The sequence below is a fragment of the Lissotriton vulgaris genome, chromosome 10, assembly GCF_964263255.1.
Source record: "Lissotriton vulgaris chromosome 10, aLisVul1.2, whole genome shotgun sequence".
In the NCBI taxonomy this organism is placed as follows: Eukaryota; Metazoa; Chordata; class Amphibia; order Caudata; family Salamandridae; genus Lissotriton; species Lissotriton vulgaris.
Window position 1 is genome coordinate 87,610,319 of NC_141698.1, and position 15,381 is coordinate 87,625,699.

General features: G+C 45.3%; 1 protein-coding gene across 2 annotated transcripts in view; it reads left to right on the forward strand.

Moving 5' to 3' along the window:
* DNAAF5 (dynein axonemal assembly factor 5) overlaps positions 1 to 15,381 on the forward strand; it is a 195,813-nt gene that overhangs the window by 40,336 nt on the left and 140,096 nt on the right. For both annotated transcript variants that reach the window (XM_086940560.1, XM_086940559.1), the window contains exon 4: positions 8,040 to 8,158. In XM_086940560.1, the coding sequence (XP_086796686.1) occupies positions 8,040 to 8,158 (119 nt within the window). The remainder of the gene's footprint in view (positions 1 to 8,039; positions 8,159 to 15,381) is intronic.

Sequence of the window (15,381 nt, forward strand, 5' to 3'; positions counted from 1 at the left end):
CCAGTAGGAGCTTGGTGCATCAAGATTTTATGAGAGATGCACAGCACCTTAAACTGAATACGCTGTTCGATGGGCAGCCAATGAAGCTTAGGGAGCACATGCACCACCGAAACAGGATCTGGGTAGAGCCACTAACAGAGGCTCCGCTGCGTTCTGAACTGTCTGCAGGCGTTTGATGCTAGCTTTGTTGGCACCTAGATATAGAGAATTTCCATAGTCAAGCCTAGCAAGAATGGAAGCCTGCACGCTAGTCTGACGCACTCTGAGAGGAAAAAAACACCAAGCAAGGGTCTCAGTCCTCTTAAGAGCCCAAAGCAGACCGCGGCAACAGCCTTTGTCTGTTTCTCAAATGTCAATCTATTATCGAACCAGACACCAGGTTCTTAACCGCCTCCTTGGGTGACGGGCTGGTTTAAGATGGTCAGGCCACCACTGTTCGGACCAGAGTTCCTGGTCCTTCCCAAACAGTAAGATCTCTGATTTGCTGGCATTTAATTGAAGACAGTTCGCCCTCATTCAATCCAAGATGACCAACAAATCCTCCTTAAACCTCTCCAGGTTGGCACAGCAGTTGTTTGCAAAGGCAATCACCAGCTGGGTGTTGTCGGCGTACAACACCAAGGACAGCCCCCTGCCTAGTTGGGTACACCTTGATGCTTGTTAGGAAACCTCAGATTTGCACGCCCCTAACATTATTGAAAAGGTATGCCTCCAAATGCACATTCCTCTGGAAGAACAAATAATACAGCTGTGCTGCCAGGTATTTGTGTGCTCCCTTTACCAAAAACAGAGGATCTGTTGAATACACAGGGATTAGCACCCTTTCCATCACAAGAAGACTAACTTTGTAAATGAACCCCAAACTAGCGTATTACAAAAAGGAGATGTCTTATTTCATGGCAGAAAGCAAGAGGCCATCACTTAAATGTCTTAAATGTATCGCTTGTGGTGCTCCTTACTGACCAGCCTTTCTATATTACTACCATGGATAATGCACATTGAAGTAAAGGTTGCACACCACTCCTTACTGAATCCACATACATCCAAGTGCTCAACATATGTGACCAGATAGTAGTGGACCCACTCTTCGCAAAAAGGCCTGGTTACTTGCCTTGGGATACTCCATTTCCAGGCCCTCCTCTACTACCTTCATATAGTGGCTTCTGCTGTATCAAAAGGGGCCATGCAGGGTAGTGTCTACGAGGGCTACAATCAATATTTGCTCTGTCAAGCCTCCTGCTGTACCACCTGCATCTGGAGTACAAAACTCCTGAAGGCATCGGTGCTTTGGGGGATTGAAAGGTTGTTCACAATTTTAAAGACCTAATTGAAAAGATGGGTTGGCACTCACCATTGTCCCCTGCTAAAATGACTTTAGTGTTCTTGTTAAACAGCTGTTGGGCATACCTCTCCACCTTTAGACCTGCTTGAAGAGCAAAAGCCAGACCACCACAACTATGACCCCAGCGACAACACAGGGAGAAAGCTCACATGGCCTTTGACATCAGGTCTTTGCTACCTAACTAAGTGGCTATCAATTTATCGACCTCAGAAACATGTATTGCTGAATAGACCTACAGGTAATCGAATATGTGACCATGGGATCGAAGACATTACTGAGATAAACAATGGGGCTGGCACCCCATTCAGAAAAGTACACAGAAGCACATTTTCATCATGTGACTGCGCTGGGACAGCTGCATCTTTTCATTCATAGTTCTGAAAAACACGGACCTTAGTTAATTAGCAAATGAATACACAAACTCGTTCAAAGACAGCGGTTAAACATTTAGGGCCCGATGTAGGTAAAAGGGATTTTCCGATTTCAAAATACCGAGGCGGTCCGAATCGGTATTCTGAAATCGGAAAACGAGATGTAGGTAAAAAAATGCGAATTAATACCGAATCGGTCGGCATCGGTAATGTGAATCGGTACGTTCCGAATCGGCACGGACCGAATCGGGAAGTACCGATTCGGCTAACACCGAATCGGAAAGTACCGATTCGGCTAACACCGAATCGGAAAGTTCCGAATCGGCTAACACCGATTCGGAAATAGCCGATTCGGTAAAATCCGATTCGGCAATTATAGAATCGTAGCTATGAAAACACACCCATGGCCAAAAAGCCCATAGGAATGCATTGAAGAAACCGAATCGGTAAAATACGAATCGGATAATACCGAATCGGATTTTACCGATTCGGTAATATCCGATTCGGTAAAAGCCGATTCGGCAAAAGCCGATTCAGCCAATGAGGTGGCTCCCCCTCCCCCACCCAAACAGGGAGTGGCAACCCTGGCAGGTGCAACTAATTAAGAAGTGTCTGGAGAGCCAGCCTGATCTCAACACTCACAGTTAGCAGCAGTGGGAGTAGGAGGTTGTGAACTGTAGTGAAGAACATGGCAAACCAGAGCGAGAGCCAGAAGTCCTCCCAGAAGAGGAAGCCTAAGTTCAGCACCACCGAGCTTCAGGTGTTGGTCGAGGAGGTGGTGAGGGTGCACCGCCAGCTGTTTGGAAAGCTGTCCCTCAATGTGCCAGACAGCACCAAGAGGAGGATCTGGAGCGAAATCGCCCAAAAGGTGAATGCTGTGGGTGTCACCCCCAGGTCCCTGGATGAGCTCAAGAAGAGATTCTACGACATCCGCAGCCTCACAAAAAGGAAGATGGCAGACATCCAGAGGCAGGCTGGAGTCACAGGTGGAGGCAGGAACCCGGCGCCACCCCTCACAGACCTCGAGGAAATGGTCTCCACCACCATTGAGAGGGAGAGTGTTACTGGAATTGGGACCCTGGACAGCTCTGCCAGAGCTACAGCTACAGGTAAGAAGCATGCGCATCATGACACACCCTACCAGACACCTCCCCATTAGACACAATGCATAGGCAAACCCCAGCACAGTACTGTAACCAACATACAAGAGACAAGCATCATGGTACATGTAGTCAGCAGAAGTTAGCAAAATATGGCAGTGCAGAATCACAAGACAGGAAACAGTGTAACACAGTCTAAGGAGATGCAAGGACATGTGGAATGCTTTAATTGTACTGACTGTAATACATCGGCACTCAATTTACAAATGCTTCTTTGTACCTAGGGGCACCATCAGGCGGACAAACATTGTCATCAGAGGCAGCAGCACCATCTGACACTGCACTCGCAGGGCCGAGCACCAGCCAGGCTGCTGAGGAGGAGGAGGACGGAAACACCCTAGGGCTTGGTATGGAGGGAGACCTGGTGATAGACTTTGAAGCACTGCACTCCCCACAAATGCCCAGCACACCCCCTTGCAGTTCTCCCCAGAGAACTCCCCGACAAGGGACCCCCTTCCACCTACACCAGCTCCTGCCACAACCATGGCTTTGGCACCAGTACAACCTGTCCTGGGAGCAGGGGCTCAGGGACCGGCCAGCACCACACCCCCACCAGTGGCACCCCAGCCCACTCAGCAGGCCGGCAGCAGCAGTACCCGGCGCCGTGCCATCACCACCACTGCTGCACCAGCACGGGAGGGCAGTGTCTTCCTGGGCCTCGAGGGAAAGATGGTCAAGATACAGAGGCAGCAGGCAAAATCCACGATGGCCTGCCAACGCCAGCTCCTGCAGCACAACCTGCAGATGGGAGGAATGGTAAAGGAATTTCAGGCCTTCGTGGAATCAAACAAGGAGGTGGCAGCAGGTTTAGGCAGGCTAACCACTGCCATAACCCAGTTGTGTGGCAGAATGGAGGAGCAGGAGCTGGTGCGCAGGCGGGATGCCCGGGTGCAGAACCGCTGCTTGAGCCGCCTTGCTGCGGCAACGGCACAACTGTGCCAGCGCAGCGCAAACATGGAGTCCAGCCTGAGTCAGAATACGGCAGAGCTCACAAGGGGAATGGCCCGCATCACCACTGCTATGGAGGCCATGATCATCTCGAACACAGCCACAAATCCTGCCCTGGACCTGGGGGATGCTGGGGACAGCAGCAGCCGCAGCAGCCCGGCCAGCGCTGCGTCTGAGCCACGTAGGAGCACCAGGCGCTCCGCAGATGCTGCTGGTCATTCAGAGGGGGCTGAGGGACACCCCAGTGGGGCTGGCAAGCGGGCAAAGAAATAGCCTTGCAAGGGCGGGTGAGGCAACCTGGACCTTGGACTTTTGTTTTCTTTTCCATTACACCATTTTTTTGTTGCACATCAGTGCAGTAACTGTGTTGCAACAGTATTAAAATTTGTTTTTTCCCAACAACCATTTAGCTGTCTTTGCATCTGTACTCACTCAGAAATAGTTTTCAGTAATCTCCTCACGTCTGTATCTGCCATCACTTGGCGTACACACCCCAGCTGGCTGTGTCAGTGGCACAGCTTCGTCGTCGTCATGGTCCTCGTAGTCAGACAACTCCACCTCAGTGCCCTTCTTCACCGCAAGGTTGTGTAACATTGCACATACAGCTATGATCTTGCAGCAGGTGATGGGGGTATACTGCCTTGCACCTCCACTCTTGTGCAGGCATCTGAATCTACTTTTCCAGATGCCAAAGGTCCGTTCGACAACATTCCTTGTGCGTATGTGGGCCCGGTTATACCTCCTTTGGCTGGGTGTGGAGGGGTTGAGGTAGGGGGTGAGTATGAATGAGCGGAGGGCATATGCACTGTCGCCTGGAAGAGAAAGGGGTAACATTACACACATGCATACATGTATTCCACCTAGCTACTATGTGTTATGGGGGTCTGATGATGTGTCTCACCTAGGAGGTATCCTTCACCAAATTCGCCAGCCATCAGCCGTGCATAGATGCCGCTCTGTTGGAAAATATAGGAGTCATGGGTACTCCCTGGAAATTTTGCTACCAGGTCTGTGATGGTGCACTTTGCATTGCAGATCACCTGCACGTTGATGGTGTGTGTAGACTTCCGATTGCGGTATATGTATTCGGTGTCCGCTGGTGGGCAAATCGGAATGTGCGTGCCATCTATGCAACCAATGATTTGGGGAAATTGTGCCATCTGGTAGAAGTCAGCTTTAGTTTGTAGCAGTTCTGCGTGGGTTGCAGGGAAAGAGATGTATTGGTCCATCCTGTGTATCATGGCGTCAAGGAATGTGTGGAAGAACCTTGACAGGCTGCTCTGGCTCACCCCTCCTGCCGCTGCTACTCCACTTTGATAGCTGCCAGACGCTAGCAGGTGTAGGCTGCATAGCACCTGGATGTGCGCAGGGATGGCGTGTGCCCTTGGGGTGTGGTGGTCCAAGAATGGTTTGAGATCCCTGATGAGCTCAAGTATGGTGTCAGAGTCCAGCCTGTATCTCTGTAGGATCTCTGCCTCTGTGAGCATGAACAGGGTTATCCTCTGTCTGTAGACCTGTTCATTTCTTAGCCATTCCCTCTGTCCTTCCTGCTGTAGCCGTAGCCGCCTCGCAATGACATAAAAAGCTGCCATCCTGCAAGTTGCAATGCATTTTGGGGCTGTTTATATGGGTTGGAGTTGGTTACCACCTGATTGGAATCCATGGTAAATACCGAGTGAATTCTACCGATTCTGAGCCGATTTCGGTGTTTCTGTGCCTCCCTACATCTCCCCATCTGTCGGAATCGGGGAATTTCCCGATCGGCGATTCATACGAATCGGTATGTTTTCCGATTCGGCTCATGTCCGATTCGGTCTATCTACCGATTCGGTACATGGACCGAATCGGTGATTTTCCGATTCGGTGTCACTACCGAATCGGTACATGGACCGAATCGGTTATTTTCCGATTCGGTGTCACTACCGATTCGGTACATGGACCGAATCGGTGTTTGCATACGAATCGGTGTGTTACCGATTCGTTACATATCCGATTTTCGGTATGTACGTATCGGATTCTTTCCCATTCGGTACTCATTCCGATTCGGTTTTCACTCCGATTATTAATTTTTTTGGTTCCCTACATCTCGATGGCTGTTTACCGATCGGTAAGTGCCAAAAATCTGTATTTTCGGCCGTTACCGATCGGTAACGGCCTACCTACATCGGGCCCTTAGTGAGCGCCTGAGTGGTTTTATTCACTCGGCTCTGATCTGTATTTACAGATTTCTGTATCTCAGCCATTTGATCGGGAGAGGTGACCTACAGAATAACCCAGTTTACTTTTTGCTTATGCTTAAACAGAAAACAGGCAGGCTCACTGTGTATGCATGTGTGCTGTTTTTGCGTGAAAAATGGCACCTTTTCTTACCGTTCGGAATTGCTGTCATGTCTTAGCACAAGTTCAGCCAGTGTGCCACATCATTGTCTGAGAGGCAGGTTTGGACCAGACCCCATCACATTGTCGGAGTCGCTGAGAGAGCCGAAGACAATAGGCAAACGTTTTTCTTTAAACTACAAAAGTATGGGCACGTCGTACAATGAAAGGCAGGGTCAGATTATAAAGTGAAGTGCGCGCCCCCCTTGAGATGATGTTGCCCCCCCCCTCCCTCCCAGGGGGCGCGCCCCACAGATTGAAGAACTCTTGTGTAAAGTGACTTATTTTCTTATTAAGGAGTTTGTAATGAATGTGTTGTGCATACCCTAATTAAAAACTTTCAAGGTAAGTTACTCCACCAATAGGGAACCAAGATTTTACAACACTTTATACGCAAGTCATAACTCTCCAAACTAGCATGTTTCAAATGTGCTGTATGCCGTACTAGAAGAAATTAGGGAACTGTGATTCTATCCAAGATCCCCCATAACTCTCACTTGGCCCACCTCAGCTTTCTGTTCTTATCTCTGGTACCATTTGGTTGTTTTTCGTGTGTAGTTGTAAGCTTATCACGTATAAGCAGGTAAAATTACATGCATTAAAGGCTTTCAGTTTTCTTTTTTTACAGATTTTTTTTAACAGATAAACACAGACAGAAAACAATCGATTTTCTGTCTGTTGATTTTTAAAAGTGGAAAAAAACAAAAAATGATGCTTGTTGTGAGTCACTCTCCTTGTTGTCCTCATGAATTCCATACCAAATGCTAAGCATATAGACACCATGGGGATTCAAAAACAGATTGAGGTTCCCTTAAATACAGGTTTATGTTTACAGACATTTGTATGAAATGCTAATATTTATCTGTCGGAGTAGTGTTTAGTGGAAATATACCATTTTACGACTCCATTTATTCTCAAAACAAAAAATAAATATAGATAAATACCAATGAAATGGATAAATACAGACTGATATATATAAAAATATACCATAACACCGGGAGCCCTACATGTATAATGCACTCTTTAAAAAAATTAAAAATGTTTTATTGATTTTATACAATGTTACGCCTTGCTTATGTGCTTATGTACTGCTTTAATTGGTACGTAACTCTTGTAACTCATTTACATTGTAGCATAATCTTCTTAACATTTTACATTCAGGTTCAAATAATAGCCCCTTTAGGATCGACCAATTGTATTGGCTATTTCAGTTGTATGTTTTCCAACAAAATCAGATAAAAACAGAACATTTCTTAACTACCCCCCACCCCCTTCCTCTTTTCTGGCTCACCCCAGATGTATAATGCACTCTATAACACTATAGAAATGCAATGTAAGTAAAATAATGAAATATCAGATAATTGTTAAACATGCATAGATGTTAAGTTAGAAGGTAAAGATCTTGATGAGTTAGCATAACTGGGAATACTGCAACTAGCAACCATTTTTACATAAATCCTGTGTTTGTGCGGTCCTCTGAACTTTTCTTTCAGAAAATTAATTTGAAGTACATTTGTGATTCCATAGTTATTTCAAAGAGGCATGTGCAAAGAAAAAAAGGAGGTAGGTTACCCCAGGATATCCAAAGATGTTCCTTTTGCTTAACTTGGTTTTCTTGAGCACAGGTCAGCTAAATGTTTTGTACAACAGTGATTAAGTTGGAGCCACATCACGGTCTGTATTTGGCCTCTAGACATTGGTGTATCTTTAGAAATAAATTTTTTTGTATATCCTACTTGTGACAAACATTTTCTTTGGCATTAAATTGGCTGTATTTGATGCATCAGCATTTCCTGATCTGCACACACAAATGTTGTTTTTACCTCTCTGTTTTGACTGTAGACAGTTGGCAGCAAATTACTGGGAGAAGATTGGCTTGAAGTGGCAGCAAGAAAATGAGGAAGATCTAAAGGACAAACTGGACTTTTACAGTTCTCCTAGCCCATGCTATCCTGAAGGAGGTAGGAATTGTAATGAAATATTCATAGGAAACAAACTATTCCTTGGGCTGTTAATGGTCCTCACTATTTCTGCACAGTACTTATGGTCAATTATACATTCCATTAGTTTTCTTGTCCGATTATAGAAACATTTAATCATTTGTAGACATTGTACCAGGTACCTACTGTGTAATACATTTATTCCGTCGGTTCAGGGGTCTGCAAACTTCTTTTGTAACAAGAGTTAGTTATGTTCAATGAAAATTATCCCAAGCTACTGATAATATTAGTGATCACATCAGACCAGATTACATTAGTGGCCCCATATGCAAGATTCCTAGTAGTGATCACATACCTACACCAGGCAACGTTGCCAGCAATATTGTAAAAAATGGCTTGCCAATTTGGAATGCCACTAAATGATACATAGCATCCAATGCTGCAGTGCCCATGGCACCAACGATATATTAATAAGTGCAAGTCTCCGCAATACCACCTTACTTATCACTCAAATATCACCTTTAAATATATTTAAAAAATGTAGCCATGTTCCTCCAAATTTCAATTTATGAGTTCTGAAGACACAGCCATTTTCGCCTCAAACACACACTTTCAATTTTGGTATACTAAATATTTCAACTAAGCAAAAGCTTCTCATTTAGTAATGGGCAGCACACAGCAGTGATGCTTACAGATTGCTAATGAGCTTCCAGTTGCTCGTTCGCTACTTGTTGGAGAAGGTTGGTCTAGTTCAATTCCAGTGTAGTATTCTGCAGTGTTTTATTTTCCTTTTAATTTTCGTATTGTTACCTAAACTGGACACTTAACAAATATTGAAGAATTTTGATTGAGTTGTGTTTTTAAACGTCTAGTGTGGAATTTGTTGTTTGTTTTGGTATTAAAGGATATGTAAAAGGGAAACTATTGTTTGTCACTATTTGTTAGATTAATCCTATTACACCGGGTTATCATATCTTCACGTTAGAAAACTGCAACATGGTTGGCATCCAGAGGTAGTGTAGTACGAGGAGTGATGAGTCACTGACGCAGCGGGTAAACTGTGGTGTTATAGGAAATTATTTCACTGGAAGATTCTATTTTTCATTCCATCTTGGAGCAACGAATGTCAATCTTGTTCGAAACAAACATCGAGAACATTGCTTTGTTGTCCAAGTATTGTGTTCAAAACACCCTCTTTGTCTCTTATCTTCCATTCGTAATACATAGGATCTTAGTACAACCTAGATTCTCTAGCAACTCATCCAACCTGCATTCCAGACCAGGCTAGTGGTACTGGTACCACCTGTGAAAGAAGCCTACTCCATCTACACTGTTTGTCTTTCAATTGTATCCAGACTTCCTTTGTAGTATTAGTTTATCCTGCAATTTGTTTGTGGACTAAAGAATTTTGCAACAGCAGCAAGCTTGGAAACTGACGCATGGACACAGATAGTCTTTTATGAATGTGTCATTTATGAACGTGCTAAAATGTATCCTGAAAAATGGAAGATAACTGAAATCCACTGCATACTTCCATCCTTTTAATTGTACTATTCTGTGGGAATGGTATAGAGATGACTGACTGGTGTGACATTGTGACGTTTCAAGGCGGATCTTGTGTTTCTGGGTTGGTCTTTTGTCCTACCTTTGGCCAAGCGGCAAACATACTTTTTGCTTTTTTGAGGGCCTAGCTGGACAGAAGGGCAAAGAGTGACAACTGCAAAAAAAAGCCTGTTTACTCTCTGTTCCTGCTGTCCATCCTTTCATGACCTTGGAGAATCAAGGTAGCACGGGCAGGTCCCGGGGTCGCAAGGGTGAACCAGAGATAGTTGCTTCTACCTCTGACTCAGCTGTGTTGTCTTGGTGTGTTGGTAGGCCCATCATGCGGTATCATGGATTGTTACTGTCCTAGCTGTGTCTTCTTAGTGTGTTGGTAGGCTCATCATGCCCTTTCATGGCTTGTCATTGTCCCAGCTGTGTTGTCTTGGTAGGCCCATCATGCGCTATCATGGCTTGTCATTGTGCCAGCCATGTTGTCTTGGTGTGTTGGTAGGCCCATCATGCTGTATCCTGGCTTGTCATTGCTCAGCTGTGTTGTCTTGATGTGATTGTAAAACCATCATGTGCTATCATGGCTTGTCATTGATCAGGCCGTGCTGTCTTGGTGTGTTGGTAGGCCAATCATGTGCTATCATGGCTTGTCATTGTTCAGGCCGTGTTGTCTTGGTGTGTTGGTAGACCTATCATGCGCTATCATGGCCTAGCGTTGCAGTGCGCAGCACTGCTCGTGCAGCGAGAGACCTCTTGGAGGGGATTTCAAAATCGCCCTAGGAATCGCACACGCTTGTGCCTGTGCTTTTCCTTTTGGGCCATGCGATTGTCCTTTCCGTGCGCTTTTTTATAAAAGACAGCACGCAATTGGCCTAAGGCAGGCGCATTGCTCCGCCCCTGGCCTATTGGTGTCTGTTACGCGCACCATGGCATGTGGTTTCAATTATCGTAACCGAACACAGGCGTGATAATTGAAATCACTTGTCTCGCTGTGGCGCGCGCGCACCACTCTCGAGTTTGTTTTACAATAGCGATCGCTTTCACTGCAGCTTGTTGCCTTCTGTGTTTTTTTTCTGTAAAGCATCTGTGAATCAATGGTTATGTAAAGTAGGTCATGTTCACTTTTAGAAAATGCTTGTTACTCCATTTCAATTGGGGGTGCTGGGAGAAGAGGGGGGAGACTAGTGTTAAAGATGTCTTCTGTAAACACTTCTCCTGCTGAACGACTCTCCTAAGGGGCACATAAAAAAACACAACACCGATGTGTACTCCGTGCAGTTCGCTGTGCACTGCACTTGTGTTTATGGGTGAATATGCAACTGTTTTACAATTGTCATGACTGAGGCGTAGAGCCTATATTGGTCTTTGCTCATAGTCAAGCCAGTGAACTCAGTATTAAAATACCATATTCTGTCTTCCATTAATAGTAGTTGCATTTATTATATCATTCCATGATGTTTGTTGCTTTTATCGTGCCTAGCCTGTTAATGGGTCGTGACCTGCCTCCTAGAACCAAGCCAGACACCCTACTTATTCATTTACAAGCCTGTACGCGTTTGTTTATAAGGAGAAAATGTGTAAATCGCGTTATTACTGAAATAAAGCCACTTTTTTTTTTTTAACAACTCTTTTTATCGACAAATCGCATAAAAGATACAGCTCTCCGTACCCCGGAGGAACTGCGGCAAATACAGTACAGCATATTCAGCGATTCAGTTTACAATAATATAAAAAGAACCCCCAACCCCTTACCCCTTACCCCAACTACCCTGACCCACCCCCTCCCCTACCTATCCCCTGCACGGCGTCTCTCCTGCACTGTATAGAGTGTACATACATGACAATAAGGTATGGAGCTTCTTACTCATGTGCCCGTCACATCCGCCCCTCCACATCTCTTGTCTGTGCCGGAGGTTCCAGCCACAGACCCCCTGTGGTCCGCCCATCTTCTCCAGATTTTATAATGCTTTGTGGGGCAGCCTCTGGCCTCCAATATCGGCCGCTCCAGACCCATGTAGAAGTCTAGGCCCTTTTTCCACACAATCACTTTGGGAGTTCTGGGGTCCTTCCACGCCTGAGCCACATCCCTTTTCGCCACCGTTAGGCCCAGCAGTAGTAGGTGTCTCTTATAGATGTTACCCCCAACCCCTTCGAGGACATGAAGTGGGCCTAATTTAGGGGTACGTGGGAGGTCCCAGCCCAGCACTTCCGACAAACAGTTCCACACCCCAGTCCAAAACCTCACCAGACCAACACAGAAATAAAGCCACTTTTAGCAACTCTATATGTCTTCACTGCTGGCATGCCTCCAGCGAACGGGAAGAGCGTGAAAAAATAGAAATTTTATTAAAATAAATCATCACTGCACATCAACGATTAGTTAAGCAACAAACCATGATGAAATCCAAGCAACAAACATTCGAAATCTTTCTTCCAGGGACATGCATCCGGCCGGTATAGCGGTCTTGCCCACAAACCCAGAAACTCTATTACTAGCCCAGCTGTTGAATCTATCAATTGCTACTGAGATACATGTGTGCCCATCCACAACACTATGGCAGTCTGTTGTTAACATATGTAAGTTCCATTAAACTTGCCTTTAAAACGTTAAATGCTGAGAACACTACCTGTCCTCGGACTCTTCCAGAGTGGGGCGCCGGGCCTCAAACCGCTATATCCCCGAGAAGGGAACTTTTTGCTGGCTTTTCGCGCCCCGCCCTCCTCCCGTTACGCGCAGAGCGTTTCAGAACTTACACTGTTCAACGGAGCGCCACCAGCCGCATTTCCCGCGTGCACCCGTTCACAAACAACTCGCACTATAGATTCCTCCCGTGATTGGTCCTTTTGCTAGGCTGTTGGCTTGATCGGCGGAGTAGTACCTGTATGCTAAATGAAGTAAAGTGCGGCACAGTTTCCCCCCCACATTAAAATGTTACCCAATGCGTAACCCCCACTTACCTGGTCAGTATAGGTCACACTTAGTCAATGAAGGTATATGGTATTTAACTGAAGAGTGAGGAGCCAGTGGATATGTCTGGCGCAAGCTGGAGCCAGCTGTCCATCACTTTCATGCGCTGCTCTGACCAGGACTCAGTGCTTTTCCAGCTTGTTGTTACGAGTAGCGGCGGTGATACTTTTCCGCCCGACTCATTTTTCTTTCTAGTGCTGCGCTGGCACTACAACTTTATTTATTCTGGCCGATTAGGAGTTGCCGCCTCAGTCACGGCGGTTGTTTCTTTCTGGATTTGCCGCTTCAGTCACAGCGGTTGCTTCTTTCTGAATCTGCCGCCTTAGTCACAGCAGTTTTTTTCTTAAAGTGGCATAGCCGCTTTTTTAGCCGTGGTTATTCCTTCACCCGGGCGCATTCATGTGACTGTTATTTGCGCCTTTGGAATATAGAGCAGCTCCTCAAACCAGCTCTTCCGATACAGCCCCTGAGTATAGATTTTCTTCAATTTCTTGTGGACATCGTTTCAGTAGCAATCCAGTGAAGCCTGAAACCTATACATATTCTCGTCTCAGTGGTTGTGTGAGTGAGAAACAACCACACTGAGTTCTTGCACCTTCGTGTTTTGGATACCTGAGCAACTTTTTCAGCGTTTTATCTTGCTGTCCACGGTGAGCCTGAGAGAGTACACAACAACATAGACAGGGTGTTGTTATTAGCAATGCCAATAGCTCAAACTTTAATAATGCGAGACCTATTGCATTGCAAATGCTTGTCTTAATCCAGGAACTTTGACAAACCATTTATCTGCGGGGCACTACAGAGATCCCCTAATTATAGCTGTGGTCACACATGGTGTGCTTGTCTGTGTTTTTTACCATCATAAATATGTTATATTAGCTCTCTGAGGATTTGTCGAGGGGGCTGCGAGGGTGGAGTAGGTGAGGGGCAATTAGTGCATTAATTCTGTGCATTTCTGGAGACACACCAGAGCCAGTTGCATATGGAATTTCCCATTTCCTTTGTGCACAATAACTTTGGATTTGTAATTATGGGAGGGGTCAGTGGCTTGAGCGTTCACAAAATACTTTTTTGAAATCTCAAACAACTGGCTTTGGGTCAGTCAGATTTGTGTTTGGGACATCTGATCAGCCTGAGCCTTCCCTTTTCAGTGCCTTATTGGTGTCTGACTCCTATTAATGTATTTTCAAAGCCCACTTTCTTTACTGCAATGCTAATGTGCTCATAGTGCCAACAATATTTGCACTGTATATATATTTTGAGGTGGGTCTACACCAAGTGTCCGTCTCAGGCTGCTATCTTAGATGCATACTTTGTGCAAAGTGATTGTTCACACAGAATGTAGAATTGGAGATGTTTCCAAACTGGAGCACCCAAACATATCCCTTATGAATTGTGAATTTCGCACCTACCTGTAATCAGACTCCCTGAAGTGGAATCAAAGACAGGCAAAGGGCAGGCCTGATCTTGGAACACCCTCACCTTGAACAACAAAAAAATGTAGTTCCACCATTCCCCCACAACCACCTTCCAAATGGCAAAGTTGAGAAAGAACTAATCAGCAGACCTAAGCTAACCAAATCTTTAATACATCTCTAAAGATAGCCCAATCCCCATCTGCTTTACTTCAGTGTCTGGATCTACAACCTCCACAGACATGAATGAATACAGGCAATATACTTCCACTGCCTGGGAACGCTGTCTTCATCTAACCCTTTGAGCCATGCTAAACCAGGAACATCCAATCGTACATGCATGTGCTCATGAAGAGGCCAAAGCCTCTATCCCTTGCTGCAAAGCAGTGGACCTTATCTTAAAAGAAGGACACTCACAGTTGCACTCTCAAGTCAATTTTCACAGAATTGACTCTGAGTGAGACTCCGTTAGGAAGACTCACTCACAGTAAAAGTTCAAAACTGGGTTGTTCAAAAGCAAGGAATTCAAGGGGATTAAATGGACTGAACCCATTTGCTACAAGACTTCACTAATTTCAGTACTTAGACTAATATATATTCAGTCCTGCTACACGTGTGCTAAATGCATGTTACATACTCTCTCCTCAAACACGCAGGATGTCAGTGCAAGGTGCATAAATTTCACATATCAGCAGAACTATACATGAGAGAAGCCAATCGCCCATAGCCTCACTGACACAGATAAAAAGGGACTTGTCAACTATTAGATCATGAAACCTTATATGTTACTCCCACCGCCTTATGCACTAACTTGAAGATCAGGACCATAGTCCTGTTACCACTCCGAATGTACCCTTGATGTGTTCCCCAGGTCTCTGGACAGGTGCTGAAACTTGCATGGGCAAGTACAGGCTTAGGTTTCTGAGATCACACTAGATCAGTGTGATGACAGGGCTGAAATAACAAGGTGGCATAAACATAGTCAGGGATACAAGCAAGGGTTGCATGTCCATATACTATGAAAAGGGCATTACTCTTCTAAAACGAAATTAATTCCTGTGGCAGAAAGACTGTTTTGCCCGATTCTAGTGACGATCAAAATACGCTGCAGCGCTATCTCGTATACAAATATTGTTTACCTTTCTACAGTTTTAACATCCTGAGTTTGCATGCTATCCTAAAAAGCCTCATCCCAATTTATTCTAAAATCCTGCCTGAAAATGTGACTTTGACGTAAAACTTTAAATTGCTGCCTGATCTTTCCTTCTTTTTAATAGCTCCCCTTCATACAGCCATCCTCTGTATGTGTC